The 25,134-nt window shown below is 42.7% G+C and overlaps 1 protein-coding gene across 10 annotated transcripts in view; it reads right to left on the reverse strand.

Moving 5' to 3' along the window:
• Window positions 1-25,134, reverse strand: part of LOC142107631 (galactoside alpha-(1,2)-fucosyltransferase 2-like) — a 211,236-nt gene that overhangs the window by 61,100 nt on the left and 125,002 nt on the right. Inside the window, exons 1-2 of one of the 10 annotated variants that reach the window (XM_075191177.1) lie at window positions 21,621-21,793; window positions 6,247-6,567 (exon numbers count right to left, since the gene is read on the reverse strand). The exons of 6 other annotated variants lie outside the window; for them this stretch is intronic. Coding sequence is in view for 1 of the 4 variants with exons in the window: in XM_075191171.1 (XP_075047272.1) it covers window positions 21,621-21,684 (64 nt within the window). In the remaining 3 variants the exon portion in view is untranslated. Of the gene's footprint in view, window positions 1-6,237; window positions 6,568-21,620; window positions 21,794-25,134 lie in introns of those variants that run through there. 3 more of the 10 variants (XM_075191176.1, XM_075191179.1, XM_075191171.1) reach the window with 3 other exon arrangements.

Genomic DNA, 25,134 nt, shown 5'->3' on the forward strand with positions numbered 1-25,134 from the left:
TCAACGATGGCTCATCGGGGGATCATTCCGCTGTACGAGGGATACAGCTGTGTCATCTCTCGTGACGAAGTGGCAGCGTTCACGAAGCAAATCCTGGAACGTTGTGAGACAAGGAAGAAGAAGAACAAAGGTACTAAACGGCAACCGGTGGAAGAAATGCTGTGCTGGAAGTGTGGGTTGCCTGGACACTTCGCATACCAGTGCCCAGTTGCCGAGGAGCTCTTTGATGAATGGGAGGACGAAGAAGTCTCCGATGAATGGGAAGACGTAGAAGTCTTCGAGTGGAAGGACGAGGAAGCCTTCCATCCATGGTCTCAAGAGAAGTCGGAATCCGGAGGGAAGGATCGGCAGAGCCTGCTGACTGTTGGATCGCAGGTGATCGTCCCGTCCAAGCAAGATTCGCGACAGGAATACCCGCGTCAGCCGGATGCTGGAGCCGGGGTATTGGAGACGTCGGATACGTCAGACGACTTGTCCGTGGCTGTGGAAGAGTTGGTCCCTGAGGACGAAGGGAGAACTGAGCAGACCCTCCACGGGGCAACGTTGTGTCCGGAGACATGTGAAGATGTCTGCCCGGTGGTACCTGAGAGGATGGAAGCCATCAGTACCCCGGAAGAGAGAGCTGCTGAAGAAGTACTGCCTGACGAAGACTGTACTTTAGAGAGCGCAGCTGGAGAGTGGTGGATGTTGTCACCTTCTGAAGAAGCTTCCCGCACAACCGAGGAGGTATCGGACGGATGGGAGGTTCCGGCATGCGCCGAGGAAGAGACTCCCTGGATACCGACTTCGGGCGAGGAAGTTGCCAGGATGGTGTGGATCCTGCGCGAGAGGGCTTTACCGCGAAGGACCCGGTGGACGCAAGTCAGGGATGCCGGTAAGCGACCCTTGGAGGTGGACGTAGAGGAGAAGACGTTGATTGTGGGGACCACAATGGAAAAAGGCGGCGGAAATGTGGAGGGACAGAAGACGCCGGAGCCGGTGCCCGTGAAGAGGGCGAAGATGTCCGGCAGCGCTGTGTCCCTGGAGGGGCTGAAGAGGTCCCCGATGGTGCCCAGCAGGAAGAAGGAAGAGAAGAAGTACTTACCCGTCCATCGATCCAGCGGCGGTGAGTATAACTTTCTTTCTGCAGGTCCCGTGCGCGGGGGAAGGATGAGCCAATCAGGGCTCATCTTTCCCCGCTGGCCAATCAGCGGCCGGATGCGCGAGCCAATCGCGGCTCGCGCCCGGCCATTCAAAAGATTGGCGCCGACGCGAGCCAATCAGCGCTCGCGCCGGCTAATGACGTCACGCCGGCGACTATATAAGTCGCCGGGTGGCGCCATTTTGCCAGAAGTCCGTCGGCGGAGAAGAGAGAGGACGTCTCTGCAAGACGTCCAGCAACAAGACCAGCGGCAGCGGCGGCAGGGGGCCCTTGTAAGGGCCGTGAGCTACCCTGCCGCCAGAAGACTTCAAGCAAGCCGCCGGAGCGGAGATCGTCGGCGGGGAGCCCTTGTCAGGGCTGAGAGCGCCCCCGCCAAGCACCCCTCAACAGCGCCGAACCGGAGAAGAGGCGCCGCCGGTTGGAGGGTCTGGAAGACCCGAAGAAGGCGGAAGAAGACGGCGTGGCAAGCTGAGACTCCTGCGCAGAGCAGGTAAGTATACTCAGCGTTAATTCGGGCACTAGGCCCGTGGGCACAGTCGGGCACAAGGCCCGTTGGCACTGTAAAGTAGGGGCACAAGGCCCAGGGACCTGGGCACTAGGCCCCAACGAGTTTAGTGGGCCAGTAGGCCATGGTATTGATATAAAGGGGACAAGCCCCTGTTAGTTAGAGAGGGGGACTCAGAGCCCCAGGTGTACAAGGGCACAAGGCCCTTAGGTAGTTAGTGGCCTAGAGGCCATAGGAAGGCCAGAGGGCCTGGTTAGAGGCTGGTAGCCCATCTGCTATTAAGGGCACAAGGCCCTCGGTTAGTTAGGAAGGCCACAGGCCTCAGGCAGGGGCTAGGACCCCTAGGTAGTAGGGCACAAGGCCCTAGTAGTGGGCTCAGGGCCCTGAGTTAGAGAGGGGGCTGAGGCCCATTAGTCAGAGCAGAAGGCTCTGTGTGTAGCTGGGCAGAGACCCATGGTGTGTAGGGCATAAGGCCCTGGTGGTGTGTGGTAGAGGCGTGGGAGCCTCGTGAGAGTAGGCGCGGTCCTGTGTGAGGTGAGCACACGTGGTTAGGAGGTACGGTCGAGCGTAGGCTCCGGTGGTGCTGTAGCAACCTGCTGGTTGGCTAGCAGCGGTGTGTTCGGGTAAGTAGCGGGCAAGGTACTGTATACTGTATCTATTTATTCTGTCTGTGTGGCGAGTGTAGTTTACATTACAGTATTTTGGTGTGCTATATAACTGTGTCCAGGGGCAAGACGTCAGGCCCCCATTAAAGGTAGGCTCTTGTTTCCTGTGGTTTTCCTGTGCTAACCCGTGCTGTGGGGATAAGTGTAAGTAACAGCATACACATAGTCAGGGGAGAACACACGTAGTTTCCCTGTCCCTTAGGTCCCCGGGGTCACTCTGGTACCCAGAGGGGGTGGCTGAGTGAATCGGTGGCAGTGCAGCACACCTTGAGGCAGTTCCAGGGGCGGCCGTGGTTCTGATCAAGGGTCCTCAAGGCCGGTTCCGTGCAGGTGGACCTGTGGTTCCGGACGTAGGGACGCGTGTGAGATACCCGAGTACAGGCAGTCGGGCGGTTCAGTTCGATCGGCTGTTCCGTGCGGCAGTCGGCCCGCGGGTTAGTGTGCTGTTCTACTGAGCCTCAGCCGGGCTTAAAGAACCGGTCCTTAGGGTCCGTGGGTGACCCCTAGCAAGAAGGCAGCTTCTTGGTACGACCTGGGTGAGGGGGTTAGGAACCGCCCTCCGGTTTAGGCTGTGAACACCGGCTGGTGTTCCCCGTAGCGTGTAACTAGTAGTTCCGTTAGTGCACCACATTTAGTTAGTCCTAGTGTTTGACTTAGTTGCGTTGCCGACCATTAGAACGTTGTTAGGGTCGGGTCGCCGTTGTAGTTAGTCCAGTTTGTGGGTGCCATCTTAGTTTCACGGAGAGCGTAGAGGGAGGCTGTGTGTTCTTGTCATCCGCAGGAGTCGGGAAGGTGCAGGAGAACCGGATCGGAAGTGGGAGTGTCCCGGTGAGTATCACGCTCGATTCCCCCTTTCGGTTAGGCCCTCACCGGCAGGTGTGTGAGGCACTTGAGGCGGGATTAGTCCTCGGATTAGTCTTGGCCTTCAGTGCCTGTAGTCCCCCGCGTCTTGGCAAGAACAAAGTGAGGAGGCGGCAAGGAGCTTGGGCTGACCGTGTCCTTGTCCTTTGCCGTAGTCTCGGACAGCCCTTACCTGGTAGGCACGGCCGTAATCCCTGTCTCTATCTTAGAGGGACGTGATTGGAGGTGACTGCGGCTGCGGATCTGCTGGGATTGGATCGCAGCTGGGAAATAGGAAGCGGACTGGAGGTGACCATCGTTTTCAAGGTGAGTTCTTTTGTGTTGCGTCTGTCCCTGTCTTTCCCCGCAGGGGGCGTTACACTTAGAATATATAAATGTACCACTTATGCTGACTTTTTTTGAATGACTCCTACGTTATATAGCTTTAAAAATTAAAGGTATTACTTACAGAACAGAAATGTGAACTTTTAGGGACTATTGATTCTTTAAACAGGACTACCTGATTTTGTAGCTGTTTTTCAGAGTTTTAGAGGTAGATTTATCAGACATTCTAAAAAGGAACAGTAGCAACCAATCAGATTATTTCTTTTCACTGAGCATCCAAAAGCTGTTATTGCTCATGGTTGAGCGGTTATTATGGGAGTCTACTTGTTTTTTTACCTGTATTGCTATTATAGTATAATTGGTTTCATAGTGTCATTTTCAATACAGTTTTGCACTATGAAGATCACCCCTCTTATTTATTCGATTAAATAGAGTACTGCCTCCTACATTATCTATATTAAACCCCAGTGTGTCACTATGTGCTTCATACCTTCCTTACTAGACATTTTATTAAAACTAAGGTCAAATATCCCATGTTATGATTGCTAGTTCCTAAATGCCACTTCACCTGTAATTTAAATATAATACATGTTCTATTGGATAGACAGCTCCCTCTCTATTTGGCACTCCCACTTGTTTTCTTTTAAAATAAATAACAATAGGCTTCCTTTGTCATAGGAGCCCAGATCTCCCCCATCCTGGCTTCAATAAACTCAGGGGTACCCTGATTTAATGAGGTAGGTTGTCTAGTTTCAAAAATGGAATTCCTTGTTGGGTTTTATTCCTACCTATAGTCGAATTTAGAAGTTGCGGTATGGAAAATGTAAGTGAATGGAATTTGATCGTTTTACAATAAAAGTAGTTGAAAGTAGTAGGAGAAATGACGATATAGCATACAGCCGTATACCAGCCCACTTTGACCACTGATTCCTACACTAGTTATGGATTTCATTCAAGACATTGCAAACTAGCAAAAAAAAAATCACATGATCATTTTCAAGTGCAGCTTTTTTATTTTATGAAACCTTTGATTTTTGCTGTTTTGAAAAGGTGGATTGAATCCAAAGCAAGAACCATAAAGTATTTATTGTTGGTGTTTAGAACTTAACCCACACACATTTGCTGTTTAGTTCACTTACTTACAAATTCAATGAAAAAAAGTGCCAAAATAGGCTCAAAATAGGGGAGAGAAAACCCTCAGTGGCAAAGTGTTTAAACTGCAGCTCAACATGTTTTTTTCAAGGTGCAAAACTGTACCTTCCATCTAGATTTACTCCTGATTCTAAATGAGGTCCCTTGTGCCTATTGAATGGCATAGGCAGTGAACCTTTCTCGATGGCAGAAAACAAAAGCATACACCCAGTGGCATTGTAATTATCATGACAAACATTTCAAGCACTCTCATGCTATTAGAATATGCACACGTCAGCTGCCAGCACTATTAGAACATGTGTGCTTTAATGATAATTTAGGGATCTCAAAAGTTTAGCCTAACCTCAGGATCTTTATTATAAAGCTCAGGGGTAAATGTATGAAGGCAGTATTTAACTTATGTGCAAAACAGAACACTCATTTGCACCCCTTGCAATGTAACATGGTTTTGTCCAGTAGACTGAAATAAGAATCCTCTTCATTTAAGATCCTTAATGAATCAGGCCCTAGAATCTGATTGGCTTTTCAAACCTGCCGGAAATCTCTCAGCTTGATACATTTACCCCTCAGTCTCAAAAGCTTCTAAATACATTTTCAGGAGTGAGGATAGCTAACGGAGCACATTGCCATGTGTAAAAGGAGGATTGGTTAGGGGGGACCGAACAATCATTGAACACCCCTAATTTCTCTCTAATGAGAAAAGAAGGGAGGAGAGAAACAACAGAAATGCTATGACAAATTTTATATCACATGCAGCAGCGTAACATGCAATCGCTGGGCCCCTTTGAGCAATTTGGATATCCCTTCCCTTGTAAGCGCCCACTAAGTTATTCTGAGCATACATAGGGTCCAGCACATGCGCAGTGTTCTGCAGTTGAAACAGCTGACATTGAGTTTGGAAGTAGTACTTGTCAGGAAAACAGACTTTGGGGTATATTTACTAAACTGCGGGTTTTAAAAAGTGGAGATGTTGCATATAGCAACCAATCAGGTTCTAGTTTTTTATTTATTTAGTACATTCTACAAAATGACAGCTAGAATTTGATTGGTTGCTATGGGCAACACCTCCACTTTTACAAACCCGCAGTTTAGTAAATATACCCCTTTGTCTCTTGGAAAAGCTATTAAAACCTATTGTGGAAGGTTATATACAGGGTTTCATGAAGTGTTGGGACATTTGGATAAATAGTTCACTTGCCGTTCTTTTCAAGATTAAAACCATATTTTTAAAATCATATTGTATTCAATATATTTCATATTTTACTTGTTTTCACAATGTTTCTTTATAACCATATTTACTTCCAGCGTCTATATTATATAGTTTGTTATATTCTACTAATAGTTTATTCTATTATTCATCATTACATTAAATTTAGGTATAGCAGACGTTAAACGAAAAATTAGGATAGACGCGCAAATGGTAAGGGATTTGAAGGGTTAAAGAATAGACATTATAAGACGGTAGAAAATTAGCATCCAGCGAGAGCGCTCAATATTAAAAATGTTATGCATATATTACAGCAATAAAAGGCAATCCCTGGTTAAGATAAGTTAAGACTGAACAGTATGAAGATAAAGATGTATGTTACCAGTATTACAGTTAATATTGCGATTTCCAGGATTGTCCTCTTTGAATCAGTAGTTCAATACATTTTGATATGAGATGATCTAGTTGTCCAACAGGAGAAGAGCCTTTTAGTTGGCTACTTGCAGTGAATGCAGGGATCTCCAACTAGTAATCTTTCCAATTGGTGTTATTCTGTGTTTCTTGTACTCTGTATATGTTAAGGCAGTGGTCAAAGTGGGGGTGTATACGGTGGTATGCCATTCCGCCACTTCTACTGCCTTCATTGTGAAGCTATCAAATTCCATTCACTCACATTTTCCATATGTCTACTTCTAAATTTCCACTTTGATCACTGTGTAAAGAAATGAGAAAAGAGAACATAATGTAATACTATAATGACAGATTGTCTGTCAGTTAGGCAATTAATGCACTTACAAAGTAATATCCTGTATCCTTGCAATTAGTGTAGAAGATGGTAGTCGCGGCTACCATCACCTGATTGCATTATATGAAACAGGAGATAATTTATACGAATAGTGAAATACTATTAAAACCATTTATTTCAAAGATGCAAAGTTGCACTTACAATATATCTTCTTGTTTAAATGCCTTGACGCATTTCTTGTATTGCTACCGCCCTTGACCAGTGTCCTGGAGGTGTGAGTGGTCATTCAGAGAATACTACTCTCTATTAGTGCCATTCATTTCAGTTTCTGTACTGTGCATATAAGGAAGAGTCAGGACAATGTGATATAAAGTGAAATACCTCCTTATATACCCAACGCGTTTCGTCTATCTTAGACTATCTCAGGGGTTCGTTTAACGTCTGCTATGCCTAAATTTAATGTAATGATGAATAATAGAATAAACTATTAATGGAATATAACAAACTATATAATATAGACACTGAAAGTAAATATGGTTATAAAGAAACATTGTGAAAATGTTTTATAGTTAATTTTTTAATTATTCCAATTAGAATTACATTTTGCAGGTTGCGTCTAGTTGGAAAGCCTGTTGATTGGTTCCTTAGATGTGGCACATTACAAAGTATTAAATATTTACTTAAGTGGTTATATTATCATCAAATATAAAAAATAAATCACAGTTAGAGATAATGTTAGTAAGTAGAGTGAACATAATTGTATCGGCTGAATAGAGTGATTGTTTCAGCTTAGTTCATTCAGATGTAAACATATATAATGAAGTAAGCATTGCTAGCATTTGTATTTTAATCAGAACTGTCATCAGTCTTTGTGGAATAGGTATGGAGCAGGTGTAGGGTTACTGCTGATGTTATCTAGAAGATTGCAAAACATTAAAAGTCACATTGTAAATATCCAGGTAAGGATCTATCATTTCTAAAAGCGATACAGCTATCAAACGCAGCTTTTTGCTAACAAGTAGGTTTCTGCTCTATACTAAGAAAGAAAAAAGGAAAATGACTGATAGCTAAATGAAAATTCCAAGAGACAAATATGGATTATTCAATGTAGTTATATGGATCAAATTCCTGTATCTAGATTAAGAACTACCAAATGAGATCAACATGTAGATGTTTTAGAGCATCATAATAATGGACATCCTTCACAATCGGTGGAGTATAAAGGTATAAAAATAGTTATATTTGGCTGTAGGTAGTAGAGTATGTGAGTCCCACTGGTTTATAGCGGTATTATTCTAATTAGCAAAAGGTAGGTTTCAATTAGTATAACTGTATTCTACAACTGTGTGATAGGGGAATGTCATCAACACCTATTTTAATAGATTTTGAGCTACTATTAATTAAGTATATAGATTGCAATAGCTTATAAGAATAATGTCTCTGTTAATACACAAAGGTGAATTTTAGGTGATATACCTGTAGTCGGTACTTAGTATTGAATATGCAGATGTATTATACAGGGATATATTAATTCAGATATATTAATTCCAGTTCACAGAAAAATATCAAGATGTTAAGTGGGTATTTGACTAAATTAAAGTATTTCTGTACACAAAATGGACAGATCAAATCAGTACCTATGTCTGAGTGTTAAATGGGACTCATAAATAGTATAAAGGCAGAGGTAGAGGTGAAAAGCTAGTTAGAGAAAGGAGTTAAATTCAAAATTAATGTTTAATACTAGTGGTACCAGTGTCTCCTCCTCTCCAGTGTCTTTTCACTGTTTGGGTACCTACGAATTTGAGGCCGATGGGTCCTTATTATATTGGTCTGAAGTTTTTCGTAAGTCCTAACAACGTATTGTAAGCCGCATGGGTAGGTTATCAGGTAAGTCAGTCCCATTGTTTCACATGTGATTGTTGTGCGGAATTTGAATTTCTGGTTAGTTTGATAAGAAATTAATTCAGTTGTGGATTTGGAGCCTGATGTTACGACAACCAGTGCATCATAAACTTATAGAACAGGTTGACGAGGTCTTCACCTTTAGCTGCCGCCTTTCCCGTAGAGACTGGTTATGCTCACAGGTACTCAGATGCCCCCAGGCCTTAAACTCTAAGTAGTATAAGTTTATACTCACACGGCTGCGCACAGGTACACGAGGTAACACACGGAACGGAGGCAGGCCAGTGATCTGCAGACTGGACGGAGCATCGGAGGAGATGTCAGCTACCAGCAGGGTCAGGGTCACAGGCAATGGTTCAGAATCCAAGGACAGACAATAGGTCAAGGTCACAGGCAGGGTTCAGAATCAGGAGACAGGCAATAGGTCAAGGTCACAGGCAAAAGCTCAGAATCCAGGGATAGGCAATGGGTCATACACAGGCAATCAAATCCAAGGTTCTGACCAACAAAGTACGGGAGCAGGCTAGGCACAGGAACACTGAACTATAACCGGCAGGGAGGCTAAGCCCTTCCTGCCTTATAAACAGACACTGGCAATGGGGGCAGAGGTGCAATCAGCCCTAGAGGCTGTCATAATTATTTGCAAATAATGATTAGCGCGCACGCCCGGCTGCACCTAATGTCGGGACGCGGCGCTATGTATTGCAGCGTCCCGACCGTTGCTTAGGCCAGGGTTTCCCAAACCCAGTCCTCAGGGCTCCCCAACAGTGCAGGTTTTCTGGATCACATGTGACATATTTAGGACCACCTGTGGATCTGATACAATGTGTCAGTCAGTAATGACTACACCTGTGCTCCAGCAAGGAGATGTGGAAAACATGCACTGTAAGGGAGCCCTGAGGACTGGGTTTGGGAAACCCTGGCTTAGGCAATGGCCGGAACGCTGCAATACATAGCGCCAGGACGGCCGGGAGACTGTGATTACATATTAATATAATCTTGAGAAGGAGACCTGATTATTAAACATGGGTACTTTGATCTGATGTCAGGGCTGGTTAGAGGAAGGAGGCCTGGACTATTCACCCGTTGCTTTGCTTTGCTTTCCTTTCCTTGTGGTGAATAATAAATATTTTTTTCCAAACAGGGCCCCAGCAGGATCCGGCCAACCAGCATGTGAGCGGAAGATGTCAGCAGCAGCTCCATGTTGTCAAACTACAAGAACAGGTACGAGAAAGTTGTACAGGATTGGAGAGCAGTCTAGTACTTGTAAAAGGCTAGGCGTATTCTCCCCGATGCCCGCACAATAGAACTTTTTCTCTTCCAGCAGTAAGCGCCTTGGGAGGCAACATCTACTCCCACCAAAATGGGGAGGGAAGGCGCCAGGGGTCTAGCTCGCCCAGGGCACTGAAATCTCTGGTTGCGAATCTGGTATGCTCCTCCCACAAACACATAAAGAGATTTGCGGAACTGGGTGCAAATGTTCCCATGGCAGTGCCTTGTACCTGTAAGAAATTGAAATTCTCAAACCAAAAATGGTTATGAGCAAGTATAAATTCTATACTTTTAAGATAAAGTCGATCTCTTCCTGTGAATGGTGCTTGGCTCTGTCCAGGAAGAATGTCACACTTTCCATACCCTGTAATTTATATAGGTGTAAGTGACTTAAGGTTACTGGTGCCTAGAATGTAGTGTGATTGCCATTGTGTCTGATCAAGCAGTTGTAGGATTTTTGTGGTATCTTTCAAATAAGATGTATGTTCCTATACCAGATATTGTAAATAGTGGTATTTGTAGTGATATAGATTCATAGTGAGTGAATTAATTCCCAACATAATTGCGACCTGGTGATTTTTCTGGATTTTTGTGTATTTTGGGAAGATAATAAAAAAACTGTTATTTTGGATGTGATAAATCTCTTTATAAGCTGGTGGGAGGAGCATATCATCTGGTCAAATGTGGAGCTGGACGTGAACTTAGTTCTATGGCAGAGATACATAGACAACATAATCTTCATCTGGAAGGGCCCTGTTCACCTTTATAGAAAGTCTGAATGTCAACGAAAGAAATGTAGATTTCCTTCTCCCTGATAGGTAGTGTCAACATTGTGAAAATTAATCTGCTCCTGAGAGTCCTCTGCTTACTACAGATACTCCTGATCCACATCCCCACCTCTTGGTTTAATGACCTGCATAGGGCTATATGACACTTTGTTTGGAGAGGTAGACGACTTCACATCAAACATGACATCTTATACAAACGCAAACATTCAGGTGGCACACAGATGACACACCCATGACCCCACTTCTCCACAATCCAAACTTCCCTCCTGGCCACTCAAAACAGGCCTTCAAACTCTGGACGCAAGCCGGAGTCACCTGTGTCGACCAGCTGGTGGACACCTCGGGAATTATCACATTTCCTGATCTTCAGACAAAATGGGAACTACCCAACTCAGAGATGTGGCGACAGCTACAGTTACAGCACTTTCTATACTCCCCGGGTGTTCATGAGATGGCAAGGAGAGTACTCACGCAGATTGAGTCCTTATGCATCGCTCCTCAGTATCCTAGATACTTTGTCCTCCATATATTGGATCTTGATCGAACATTCCTTTAACGCATTACCCAAATTCACTAGTGACTGAGAGTGTGATTAAGGGGCCCATCAACCCCGAACAGGACTGGTGTGACATTTTCCAATGCACCCAAGCTAGATCAGTCAGTGTGCGGGTGATTGGAACACAATATAAAGTGATGACTCTGTGGTACTGGTGTCCCAGCCCATTAGCCAACAAATATTGGCTATTTAATGATATCAAATTGCCCATTTCTCAATACAAAAAAATCCACCTTGAAGTACCTCTCTGCTGTATTCGGCACTGTTGACCACTCTCTCTCCTCATACAGATGCTACAATCCCTAGGTCTTCAAGACACTGTCCTATCCTGGTTCTCATCCTACCTATCTAATCGCTCTTTCAGTGATAATTTCTCTGGAACAACCTCCACTCCGCTACCTTTATCAGTTGCAGTACCACAAGGCTCAGTCCTAGGTCCTCTGCTATTCTCTATCTACACCACTTAACTTGGGAAACTAATAAGCTCCTTTGGATTTCAGAATCATCTCTATGCGGACGATACACAAATTTATCTATCCTCTCCTGATCTCTCACCATCTGTGATGTCTCGCGTTACAGACTGTCTTTCTGCCATTTCATCTTAGATGTCCTCTCACCAACTCAAACTCAATCTTTCAAAAACAGAATTAATAATATTCCCACGCAACAATAGAAGCTTACTGCCTGATATTTATATTTCTGTTGACAACATGACCATAAATCCCACCCCGCAAGCTCACTGCCTAGGTGTAATCCTTAACTCGCAAGTATCCTTTGTTCCCCACATCAACTCTATATTTACATCATGCTGCATACATCTAAAAAACATTTTTAGAATACATACATATATCACACAAGACACTGCAACAACTTTAATTCATGCACTCATCATCTCCCGCATCGACTATTGTAATTCCCTCCTCACTGGTCTTCCCAAAATCAGACTTGAGCCCCTACAAACTATTTTGCACACAGCAGCTATATTGATTTTCCTTGCAAACCGTTTTACATCTACTGGATCACTCTGTCAATCTCTACATTGGTTCCCTGTTTTTCAACCAATCCAATATAAAATTCTTCTACTAACATACAAGGCCATCAACAAAATTGCACCGACATACATTTCCTCACTAGTCTCAAAGTATATCCCAAGTTGACACCACCGTTCAGCACAAGATCTGCGTCTCTCACTTCCTCCCATTCTCGGTTACAGGACTTTTTTCGGGCTGCACCCACTGTATGGAATTCCCTCCCTCGCACCACAAGAATTTCCTCTAGTCTTCAAACCTTCAAAAGTTATCTGAAAACCCACCTCTTCAGACAAGCTTATAGTATTCCTCTACCACCCTCTTAATCTCCCTAGGTTACCCTATTACCTCCCTCTACACAGCTAACACAAGACAACAACCCTCTGAACAACATAGTTGTGTGACTGAGCATATAGCCCACTAAATACTTTGTAACCTTTGCATTCTAGCTGGACAAATATTCAATATAATGTAGCACTTACCCTTGTTGTAGCATTGTCCCATAGACTGTAAGCTTGTGAGCAGGGCCTTCTTACCTCTATGTATGTATGTATTACCCAGTATTGTTTTATCACTGTTTGTTCCCAATTGTAAAACTCTACAGAATCTGCTGGTGCTATATAAATAAATAAATGATGATGATGATGATGATAAATACAAAGAATATTATTTTCTATGGTTTGAATGGATTGAATTTAAAGACTCCACATTGTATGCCTAATGGAATACATATGCCCCATATCACCCCACCGCACTTTACCCTCCCCTCTTTCCCTCTCCTTTCTAATGCGTAGCCAACAAAGCAATCATATCACACTAGGTTTGTTCAATAAATATTTCCAATAGTTCAGGGAGCGAGACTTTTCACTAACCTTCCCAGTTTGATGAACAAACCGCCTTACTGGTGATGTAAAATGTTTGAATGATGTTAGTTAATATACAGGATGCAATACTGCTCAATTGTGTATTATCATGCTGTATGTATATGCAGTTTTATTTAAATAAAAAAAGATTTCAAAAATAAAAAAATAAATGTAGAATTCACCACCACATCCAGTAGCCAGAAGAAAACCTTTCTCCATCTTGATATCAATATCACAGATTATAAAATTGAGACAGAAACACACTTCAAACCTGTTTATTTAAACAGCTTCAATTTAGCAACCAGTAACCACCACAAAAATTGGCTCAATAATATCCCTTTAGGTCAATTTATCAGGCTTAGAAGAGACTGTTCGCAGTCCACAACATTTGAGAGAGTCAATTTCTTGAAAGTCAATTTAAAGACAAAGGGTATGATGTAAGTGGAGTGAAAGAAGCGCTATAAAAACTAAGGCCATGAAAAGAAATTTGCTATTAAGATACCAAAAAGATGCACAAATCATCATCATCATCATCATTTATTTATATAGCGTCAACATATTCCGTAGCGCTTTACAATTGGGGACAAACATAGTAAACTAATATACAAACTGGGTAAAACAGACAAAGAGGTGAGAAGGCCCTGCTTGCAAGCTTACAATCTATGGGACAATGGGAGTTTGACACATAAGGCTAAGGCTAAGTCTACATTTTGCATTTTGGCTCAGCCAGGTTGCAAAGGTAAAACTCATAAGCTAAATGATCCTGTCACACAATAATGTTGGTCATGGGATAGTTGTCTTGTGTGAAATTGTGTAACGGGTGTTAATAGGGTAATGTAGTGAGATTAAAAGGGTGGTTGAGGAATATTATAAGCTTGTCTGAAGAGATGGGTTTTCAGAGTACGCTTGAAAGTTTGTAGACCAGAGGAGAGTCTTATTGTGAGAGGGAGAGAATGCCATAGAGTGGGTGCAGCCCGAAAAAAGTCCTGTATCGGGAATGGGAGGATGTAATGAGGGTGGATGAGAGACGCAGATCTTGTGCAGAACGGAGTTGCCGAGTTGGGGGATATTTTGAGACAAAGTAGGAGATGTATGTTGGTGCAGCTTTGTTGATGGCCTTGTAGGTTAGTAAAAGTATTTTATATTGGATTCGGTAGAAAACAGGCAGCCAGTGTAGAAACATACAGAGTGATTCAACAGAGGAATAAAGAATTACAAGGATAATCAATCTTGCCGCAGCATGCAAAATAGATTGTAGGAGTTTGAGTCTGTTTTGGGGAAGACCAGTAAGGAGGGAATTGCAATAGTCAATGCGGGAGATGATAAGTGCATGAATTGATTTTTGCAGTGTTTTGCGTGAGATATGTGCGAATTCCTGAAATGTTTTTTAGATGTAAGTAACATGATTTAGATATAGAGTCAATGTGGGGAACAAAGGATAGGTGTGAGTCAAGAATTACACCTAGGCAGCGAGCTTGTGGGGTGGGATTTATGGTCATGTTATCAACAGAGATAGAAATGTCAGGTATGCTCTTTTGGTGGGTGGCAATATTATTAACTCTGTTTTAGAAAAATTAAGTTTGAATTGGCGAGAGGACATCCAAGATGAAATGGCAGAAAGACAGTCAGTTATACGGGGCAATACAGATGTCAAGAGATCAGGAGAGAATTTGGGTACTTGTAGGCAAGTCTCTCTAGAAGCTTGGAGAGGCACGGGAGCTCAGATATGGGACAGTAATTTGAGAGAGAATTTGGACCGGAATCTTGTTTTTTTTAGAATAGGTGTAATCACTGTGTGCTTGTATAGTGATGGAAAGATGCCAGTAGAGAGCAAGAGATTACAGATTTTAGTTAGATGTGAAATGAGCACAGGAGACAGGGATCTACCAATTTGCAAGGGAAAAGGTTCAAGAGGACAGGAGGTAGAGTAGGAAGATAAGAAGAGAGTAGAAATGTCCTCTTCATTTGTGGGGTCAAATGAAGAGAGGGTGTCAGAGGGTAGTGGTACGTAATTGAGCTGATTGCTTGTCGAGGAAGAGCATACTATTTCTAGTCTGATCTTATCAATCTTGTCCTTGAAGTAGGAAGCAAGATCCTGGGCACTGATAGTAGATGGAGGGTTCGGGGTGGGAGGATTGAGAAGAGATTTAAATGTATTAAAAAGGCTTTTGGGGTTAGAAGCCTGTGCATAGAGATTGGAAGTATGTTTGTTTTGCAGTGTCCAGAGCATTTCGATAGGAGCGGTAGACAGAAGTATATGTGAAGAAGTCCTTTTTTAAACACACAGTTGCAGAGATGAGATACACAGATTAATGTTCAGAATAGCAGAAGCATGAATGGACATACTTTTTAAACAAATAAAACCCCAGAAAGAAATATTCATCACTTTCATCAACCAATTTTCAACTTCTGCCGGAAAAATGGGTGGTATAATTAACAATCATAAGCATGTACTTCTAAAAGATAAAACCCTAGCAAGAATTCTTCCGAACAAACCTAAGATCATCTTCATAAAAACACCCAACCTGAAAAACAAACTTGTAACTAGTCACCTTTTCAAAGAAAGCCCCAAGAAAATAGATTGGCTTTCCACAATCAACAATGCAAAAGGTTTCTACCATTGCACTAAGTACAATAACTGTAAATCATCATAAGCACAGGTACCTGTACTACCATCTAATGAGAAGCCACGAGAAGGAGGATACAGAGCTATACTTCTCCGCTCATCTCCATAAGTGGTAATGCTGCTTTAAGCTGATAGTTGACTATGCTGCAGGTAAAATTTGAGATCACGCTGTGCACACTGTACAAACACAAGGATTTGCCTATACAGGTGTTGTTTTTCAACACACGTATATAAGCCCTTAGGGTTAATTTTTATAGACCTAGCTGTTGCTGCCTTACTGGTTTCTAAATTCTGTCATTTTATCCACCCCTCCCTTATGCTTTTCTCATCATAAGCCAGGGCCATCTTTTCCATTGGGCATGATGGGCAGGTGCCCGGGGGCCCCACGGGCAAGGGGGCCCCATAGACAGGGCTCTTAATTAGAATAAATAATCCTGCAAAAGAAAAAGCCTGCAAAAAAATCCTTCAAGGGTCACTGAGCAAGTACATCTTTATCTATCTCTATATATCTATATCTATATCTATATCTGTATCTCTCTCTCTCTCTTTATATATATATATATATATATATATATATATATATATATATATATATGTAGGGGCCCCAGTGCACTGCTTTGCCCTGGGGCCCATAATGTTGTTAAGATGGCCCTGTCATAAGCTTCATAATATGTTATGGATTATTGTCCAAAGTAACAAGGAAGATGCTGAAGATTAACCAAGGATTTATTTTGTGCACGATAAAATATTGGAGCTTTTGTTGCTGCATATTGACACTGAGCAACACTGCTAAACCTATTGAGAATAAGGATAAGACAATGTTTCCATTAGTCTGCAAATTGACATTGCTGTTAAACCCAAGACTTTTCCCATGCAGCCCCCCTTCTCTGGAACGACCTCCCTCGTTCCATATGTCTCTCTCCTACTCTGTGCTCCTTCAAACGTGCACTCAAAACTCACCTCTTCCTCAAAGCCTACCAACCATCTACTTAACCTCCATCTCCTCCCTTTTGCTCATCCTCCCTTCTCTCCTCTTGCCTCAACTGGCTCCTCTTGTGCCTGGTCTGTTTACCCTCCCTTAGGATGTAAGCTCGTATGAGCAGGGCCCCCTCCCCTCCTGTCTCCATACCTGTTCTTCCGCTCCGTCTTTACTACATATGACTGGCCGGAGGTTCTGAAGTATTGGTACTTTTTGTTCATTGTTCTGTATGGTTTCACCCTGTATAGTCTACTGTTAGTACTGTGTGCGGCGCTGCGGATACCTTGTGGCGCCTAACAAATAAATGATAATAATAATAACAACATTATCTCTAACTGTTTTTATTTTTAACATGTGATGATAATCTAACCACTTATCTAAATATTTATTACTTTGTAATGTGCCACATCTAAGGGACCAATCAACAGCCTTCCCAATTGGACACCACCTTGTTAAAGTCAAATAATTGTATGAAAGAAACTATATTAATATTGGTTTACTGTGCGATTGCGATCAATACGCCACGTGCTGTGACGCAATTGCACAGTAAATAATGCACGCATACACTTACACTTACACATTCACTTGTACATAGTTCATTGTATAATAGTTCCAACCCACAGTCATTTATGAACAGATGTTATTGAGTTTATAGTTTAAATATTATAATGTTACAAGCACTTTTTTGAGATCTAAGGTTCAGGTTACAGGAAACATATCATGTTTGGTGTCTTTCTAATCCCCTATTTATCCTTAGTGATCCGGTTCCAACAGCTATAAGATCGCACCTCGTGTATGCTAGTTATGGAATATAGGGAATTAGTGATCAGAATGGTATTGTGTGTATAATGTAAATAGACCAGTTTGAACTAGCTTTCAGTGGGAAGATTAGTATGCAGCTCATTTGAGAGCTGAACCCCACCCTTGGAGGGTGTCATCTGAACTGACCTATGAACTACACTATACTGGACTGTCCTGGAGCCTGAACCTATGGAAACATGCCAAGTTATCTGTATTGTATTTACTGTAACACCAAATGTATATATATTGCTCTCTGGAATCAGCTTACAGTCTCTTTTGACCACAGACTTCAGGATTGAATGACTGTAAGCTGGATCCAGCGGAGCGCAGCGTATGTATCGGCTGTACTTATTTATTTGTTATTCTTTTGCTTTTGCTAATAAATCGCTTTGTGAGTTGGAACCACACAAATCGCATAGACAATGATTATTGGTAAACGATAAAATAACTTTAATAACCTTGATAGTTTAATTCTAATTGGAATCATTAAGGACAGCTACCTAATTAAACAATGGACTATAAAACAAGGTACAACACAAAAGACATTATCCCCTAAGGACGTCTAAGATAGACGAAACTCTCCCTTCTGTTTCATATAACACAATCTGCCGACGGGTGCTGCGACCAACATTCTCTACACTGACCGCAAGGATACAAGATATTGCTTTGCAGATCATCGGTCATTATAGTATTACACTATGTTCTCTGTTCTCATTCATTTATATATATAGAAGGCGCGGGCTGGGAGAGCTCGGCCCGGGGGGCACACAGGCGGCCGCATCGCGTGTCACGTGATGCGGCCGTCTTCGTGCTGGACGCGGCCGTCTGCGTGCTGGACGCGGCCGCATTGCGTGTTTTGCGATGCGGCCGCGGATATTGTTATCCAAATTTGGCTTCCGGGGGAGTTGGGGCCGGCCCAAACAGGGGTCGGACTGAGCGGCCCAAGGGGCCGATGCCCCCCTGCCCCCTTGTTCAGCCCGCCCCTGATATACAGAGTACCAGAAACACGGAATAACACCAACTGGGTAACTCTCCAGATGGACAATCAGATGATCTCATATCAAATTTTATTGAACTACTGATTCAAAGGAGGACGTTCCTGGACATCACTTTATTAAATGTAATACTGGTAACTTATACCGTTTTCTTCATTCTGCACGATCTCACCTTATCTTAACCAAGGATTTGCCTTTTATAGCGGGGCAGCACGGTGGCTAAGTGGTTAGCACTTCTGTCTTTCAGCACTAGGGTTCATATCCTGACCATGGCCTTATCTGTGAGTAATTTGTATGTTCTCAGAGAGTACAGTGCTACGGAAATAGTGGTGCTATATAAATAAATGGTAATAATAATAATAATAATATATGAATAACATTTTGAATATTAAACTAATACACCCTATCCAAATTTTCTACCGTCTTCATAATCTCTATCCTTTAACCCTTCAAATTCCATACAATTTGTTCCTTTATCCCAAATTTTCATTTAACGCCTTTTATATATACATTGAATGGCACAGACATCCCTTCATACGGAAATAGGGCAGCATCCCAATCTCCCCTCCCTTCCTTACCCTAGGAGTGCTACTCCCAATATATCTTATTTGATAAAACTTGAAAATGTTCACAAATATATCTAGCGTGCATGGGTATTGAATTTAAGTGCCGAATACATTTCTGCAATTTAATACAATATAGAACAGCGCTAACGAGACACAAGTTGAAGCTGCTGGCAATTTAGCTGTGGCTCGTGAAAAAAAAAAAATGCCATTGAAAATAACCTTCACAGACTGTGAAAAATAATTAAATCAATGTATAGATCACCATCAGAAAAAAAAGCCTCGTGAATGACAGCCAAAAAAGATAAACTAGACAAAAATAGTGGTAATATAATTACAGAGCGGGGAATTTTTTTTGTGAGTCCTGCTCTCTCGCTCAGCTACATAAAAATACAGAAATCCCAGTTACACACATTGATAAGTCACCCGTCTCGTAACTGAGAATTCTGCATGTTTATGTACAAGTAAAATAGTAACTCTTTGTCTGGTTCACAGCAGTGTTGCTGAATCAATCTGTCTCTGTCTTGTCTGGGTAACTCCGCCCTTTCAAGCGCCTACTGTGAATGAATAAATTGATTATGCAACTTCTATTTCTGTAAGGCTTTTGCCAATAAAAAGACAGAATAACTTTTCGCCAACATTTGTTTTTCAACATACAGTTCATAAAGGTAATCTAATCTAGATTTCATGCTCTACCAAATCTGTTTGTGCAGAATATCTTCAATATTTCTTGATTGTCTGAAGTTTCATACGATAAAGTTCTGCTTGAATCCAGTGAGCTGTGAGAATAGAATGTTGTTGCTCCAGCATTCCAAATGACATGCAAGTGGCTGCTCACTTTAGTAGACGTTCCTGCTGGGATTTTAGTTAGTAACTACTACTGGGTATATTCCAGTGCACTTATAGTACACATTGTTGGCCAACTGCTACTTCTGTATAACCTCTACTGATGGCATAATATTTAAAATGACAACTAATATAGTATTGGACAACTACTACTGGCATAAAACTACTGCTATCATATTACTTAGTATTATTAATAGTGTCATATTCCTTGCTACTACTACTAATGTGCATGCTGTTATTAACATATAATTACTAGTGTTTGCATATTAGTACCACTAATATTATCATCATCATCATCATCATCAGTTATTTATATAGCGCCAACATATTCCGTAGCGCTTTACAATTGGGAACAGCGCTAACGAGACACAAGTTGAAGCTGCTGATAATATAATATTATATTACTAATGATGATGCTGGATGAAGACTGGGGAGTCCACTCTTTCTAATTAGTAGCTATTGTCTGGTGATCATGTGTGATCACCAGATAATACCCTCACTAGACTACAGAAATAATGAAGAAGTCCAGGGATGGGGGAAAAGGGCAAATATCTCCCCCATTTTGGCTTACAAAAAAAAAAATCAGAGATAACCTCATTTGGAAGAGGAGAGCTCCCTCTTTTAAACGATATGATCCTTTAGTAGTTTGGTGAACACACTGGTTCACCAGACAATGTTTTGTGTAGTGTAGGGTGTTATTAAGGAGCCCAGGATGGGGGATATAGATCTCCCTCCTCCTGGCACCTAGAAACACAAGCGTCCCCTTGTTTGAAAAAGACCATTATCATCTTCAAGTGCAGATTTTATTACAAAAACATATGTATAGAATCCTGCTTTTTACTGTTTTGGATAGGTGTATTGAGGCTAAAGGAAGAATCACAGTATTTATTGCTACACAGTATTTATTGGTGATGTTTAGAACAAAAATACACACATTTGCTTTTATTACACTTCCTTGCAATTTCAATTGAAAAAGATCAAACACTTTTTTGGCTATGTTCTTGCTGTGACACCAGGTATAAGCAAACTAATGTTATTTTCTGAAAACTCAAAGGGACGTAAATCGTCTCTGTGTATTCCTGGATTTAACAAGAAACAGATCTGAAGACACGTGTGCTGATAAATTTGGGTGTAGGTCTGCTCTGCAACACAAGACACTGCAGGATACATCCAATGTCTATATGGAATAAACATTCGCAAAAGGACACACAGAAAAAAACAACTACTAATTCATGTTACCTGCTAATAACATACCTATAATATCCCAAAATATGCCAAAATAGGCTCAGTGGTGAAGGGGTTAAATGTCTCTATTAAGCGATTTACTACCATATGTTGCAGTAACAGATTTGGTGGCAATGTGTACAATATATATTTCTGTTTTTGTGAATAGTCATAATACCAATGTATTGCATTGGTATGCAATAGCAGCGTGTGATCAGTGATATAAATAGGGTGGTTTCAGTATTTACAAGATAATATTGCTGACTTTTGGGTGACAGAGGGTACTCAAATATTAAGTTTTAAGGGTGTCTTACACTGATGCCTGAAGAGTTGTGGGATACTGCTGGAGCCAGCTACAAATAGGGTGTCTGCAGTTTATATATTTAATTTGAACCATACCTGCAATGCCTGCTAATTACCATTCAGTTACTGATTTGGGACGCCAGATCAGCCAAAAACCTTACATGCTGCTACGTGCTCGCAATGGAGCGTGTTTATTTCATCTGTCTTGTTTTTTGCAAGAACTAAAGTGTCCACTCTGATCTTGTTATTGCCAGTTGATTATTCTCTCACTTACCTTTATGTCGACGTACGTAGTAGTATGATCTGCGCGGAAAGTAGAGCAGCATTCTGTTCTGCATTTCTGAAATATTGGGATGTCGCCAAAGACACAGAACAAAGGTTTATGATCTTCTCTGAGTTTGTAATACTTTGTCTTCCTCTGCTCTCAGGTGCATGTAACAGCTAAAGTTTTTCTAGTTATCTGACTCACTTGCCAGTAGGTGTGATCTTAAAAACCATAAAATGGATTTGATAGGTGTTTATTAGGAGCACGCTGAGAGAAGCATGGAGTGTTTTATGTAAGCATAGAGGTTGCCTAATTTTCCATGGTATCAGCAAATATTAGTAACAATTTATATGTAGTTTAATAGTACTTTACATAAATAGCCCCACAAACACTTTGGTGATACTTTTTCCTAGAGATCCGGAGAATTCCCAAATCCATTCCACAAAATATTTATCTCACACCGCATTTGGGCATGTAATTTTTGCCACGGAATCTGGCCTTATATGTATGGCCCAAAAATTGAGAGTCCCTTTTTTTTGGGCCATACATATATGTGTTCTTAAATTGAGAGCTAGCTTACCAAGGGGTACCCCAAACTCCTCCAAATGGCAATACAGCACCAGCAATGATGCCAACATGCCTCTCAAACAAACAATACAGAAGTGGAAGTTGCTCAGTCAATTTACAGGTTCACAGCAGGTGCTTGAAAGGACGGGGTTATCCAGCTAGGAACAAATACAGAGAAATATCCCCCAGAACACTGCTACCCCAAACACACCACTCAGCAGAATGAATTGACATTGTGTTCCTAACTCTACTTATTCCATACAATGCCAATGTAAAAATTCAGCGAGCAACGGCATTTTGTGGTATGGGAAAGCAAAAGGGGAACTCAAAGATTGTATCGACAGAATCACTTCTGCAAAATGGCCAGCTCCATCAAGAACCAACATCTATGCAAAATGTTACTAATCTATTCTCTTCCCCTGGCGCATTTACAGGTTATACTTAATTGTTTTGAGAAACGAGAATGTTGTACAATTCTGAGTTTTCCATAGCTTGAAGAATAAATTGTGCTCAGCAAAAACCTTCCTAGATGTTCTGAACAAACTTTCACCAGAGGAACTATAGTTGAAAAGAAGAAGAGGAATTTAAACATATTTGCAGTAAACATAGGCCCTTCCTCAGAATAAATTATCTGCTGTAAGCAGGACTGCCATCAGAAACTGTGGGGCCCAGTACTAACTAATCTGGCAGGGCCCCCTCCCCATACATTATGCCCCCCTCCCTCTTTGCCATACATGCACCCCCTACCCCTCATCACAGTACTTCCCCCCACTCCCTCATCGCAGTAAATGTTCCCCTGCCCCAAAGTAATTGTTCTCCTCTACTCCCCAATCACAGTAAATGTCCCTCTCTCCCCTTCCTGCATTCACAGTAAACATCCCCCCTCCCCCCACCTGCACAGTTAATGTCCCACCCTCCACAGTTAATGTCCCCCTCTCCCCCCCTTCCACAGTTAATGTCCCCCTCTCCCCCTTCCACAGTTAATGTCCTCCTCTCCCCCCCAATCACAGTTAATGTCCCTCTCTCCCCCCTTCACAGTTAAGGTCCCCCTCTCCCCCCCTCCACAGTTAAGGTCCCCCTCTCCACCTCACAGTTAAAGTCCCCCTCCAGTTAAGGTCCCCCCTTTCCACCCCACAGTTAAGGTCCCCCCTTTCCACCCCACAGTTAAGGTCCCCTCTCTCCACCTCACAGTTAAGGTCCCCTTCCAGTTAAGGTCCCCCCTTTCCACCCCACAGTAAAGGTCCCCCCCTCCACAGTTAAGGTCCCCCTCTCCCCCCCTCCACAGTTAAGGTCCCCCTCTCCCCCCTCCACAGTTAAGGTCCCCCTCTCCACCTCACAGTTAAGGTCCCCTTCCAGTTAAGGTCCGCCCTTTCCACCCCACAGTTAAGGTCCCCCCTTTCCACCCCACAGTTAAGGTCCCCCCTCTTCACCCCACAGTTAAAGTCCCCTCTCTCCCCCCTAATACAGTTAATGCCCCCCCCCCACAGTTAATGTTCCCTTCTCCTCCCCAAGGCACAGTTAATGTCCCCTCTTCTATCTGTCCCTCTCCTATAAAATAAATACCTAATTAACTTACCTTCTCCTCCGCGATGCTGCAGCTCCCGGTCACTGATACATTGGTAGCGTGGCGCGCAGTGATGATGTCCCTGCGCCGCGCTCCCAGCCTATCAGAGCCTGGGAGGTGGAGCTGCAGCATCGCGGAGAAGAAGAGGCAGCATGGTCAGTCAGACTGAGAGGCCCGGACAGTCCAGGGAGCCCAGACAGACAGAGAGGTCTGTCCGGGCCCCCTACTCTTTCCGGGCCCCTCTCAGCAGAACTGGCCGTACCCCTCTGATGGTGGCCCTGGCTGTAAGCAGAGTATGGGACATTTATAAAACTAGTTCTGTTTCCATGCTAAACAACTGACACATTGTTCAATTGACAATTCCATTAACTGAGAAGTGTCGACTGTTTGCCAATGATCTTCGCTCTTTTTCTGCTCGCACCTCACTGAAATGCAGGCAAAAAAAAGTTAAGTTTTCATTACCATAATTGCCATTAGTAAGTGCATAAACATAGCCGTGAGATTACTACAGAATCTGGCGGCTCTTTGAACCAGCCCCTTGTCTGGTGCATGGCTTCAGGAAATTGTTGCAGTCTTTTATGAAGATGTTATGCTTGTGTCTCAAAAAACTTCTCTGCGCCTGTATAATGTCTAGGTACTGACTTCACTAACGGCTGCACTCATTTTGTATTGTAAAAAAAAAAATACAAAATTGTGGATTGCTTTAAACGTTCATTAAATTTATCTTCTGTCATCCTCATGGTAAATACAGCATCATTTGTAATAGAACCCTTGATCCATATGGGGAATATATCCACACCTCAGTTATTGTGAGTGCTGAAAATTATCAACTTTCAATTGATAATATTCCCTCACATCCATGGTTCAGATGATAGCAGCCACTATGTGAACTCATTCTGTACAGCAGTGTTTCTCAAATCACTGACAGTCAGAGCCGCCAAAAGGAATCTCCGGCCCCCGGTACAACAACTTCTTGGGGCCCCTTCCATAGCTGATGAAGTGGGGGGCAGCCACACCAGGTGGTTGGCACCTCCCCCTACACAGACAGGGCAGGACCCTAGAACCCCCCTGCGTCTCTGCTGACAGTGCATGTGTTCTACAGGTCTTCTCACAGAATCACATGTGAAATAATTAAAACCATCTGTGGATCTTTTAAAACGTGTCAGTCAGTAATGAAAACACCTGTGCTCCAGCAAAGAGATATGGAAAACATGCACTGTTAGGGTTCCTGAAGACTGGGTTTGAAAAACCCTCTTGTATAGCTGTCGATGATCCCTGTAAGAACAGTATTTTCCATTGACAGCTATGGACCGCCTTTAGAGTTTGGAGGAAATACAGCTACAGGGTGCGAGCCATGTTGCAAAGCAAAGGGTGCAAATGCATTGCTCAAAT

The sequence above is a fragment of the Mixophyes fleayi genome, chromosome 11 (genome assembly GCF_038048845.1).
Source record: "Mixophyes fleayi isolate aMixFle1 chromosome 11, aMixFle1.hap1, whole genome shotgun sequence".
In the NCBI taxonomy this organism is placed as follows: domain Eukaryota; kingdom Metazoa; phylum Chordata; class Amphibia; order Anura; family Limnodynastidae; genus Mixophyes; species Mixophyes fleayi.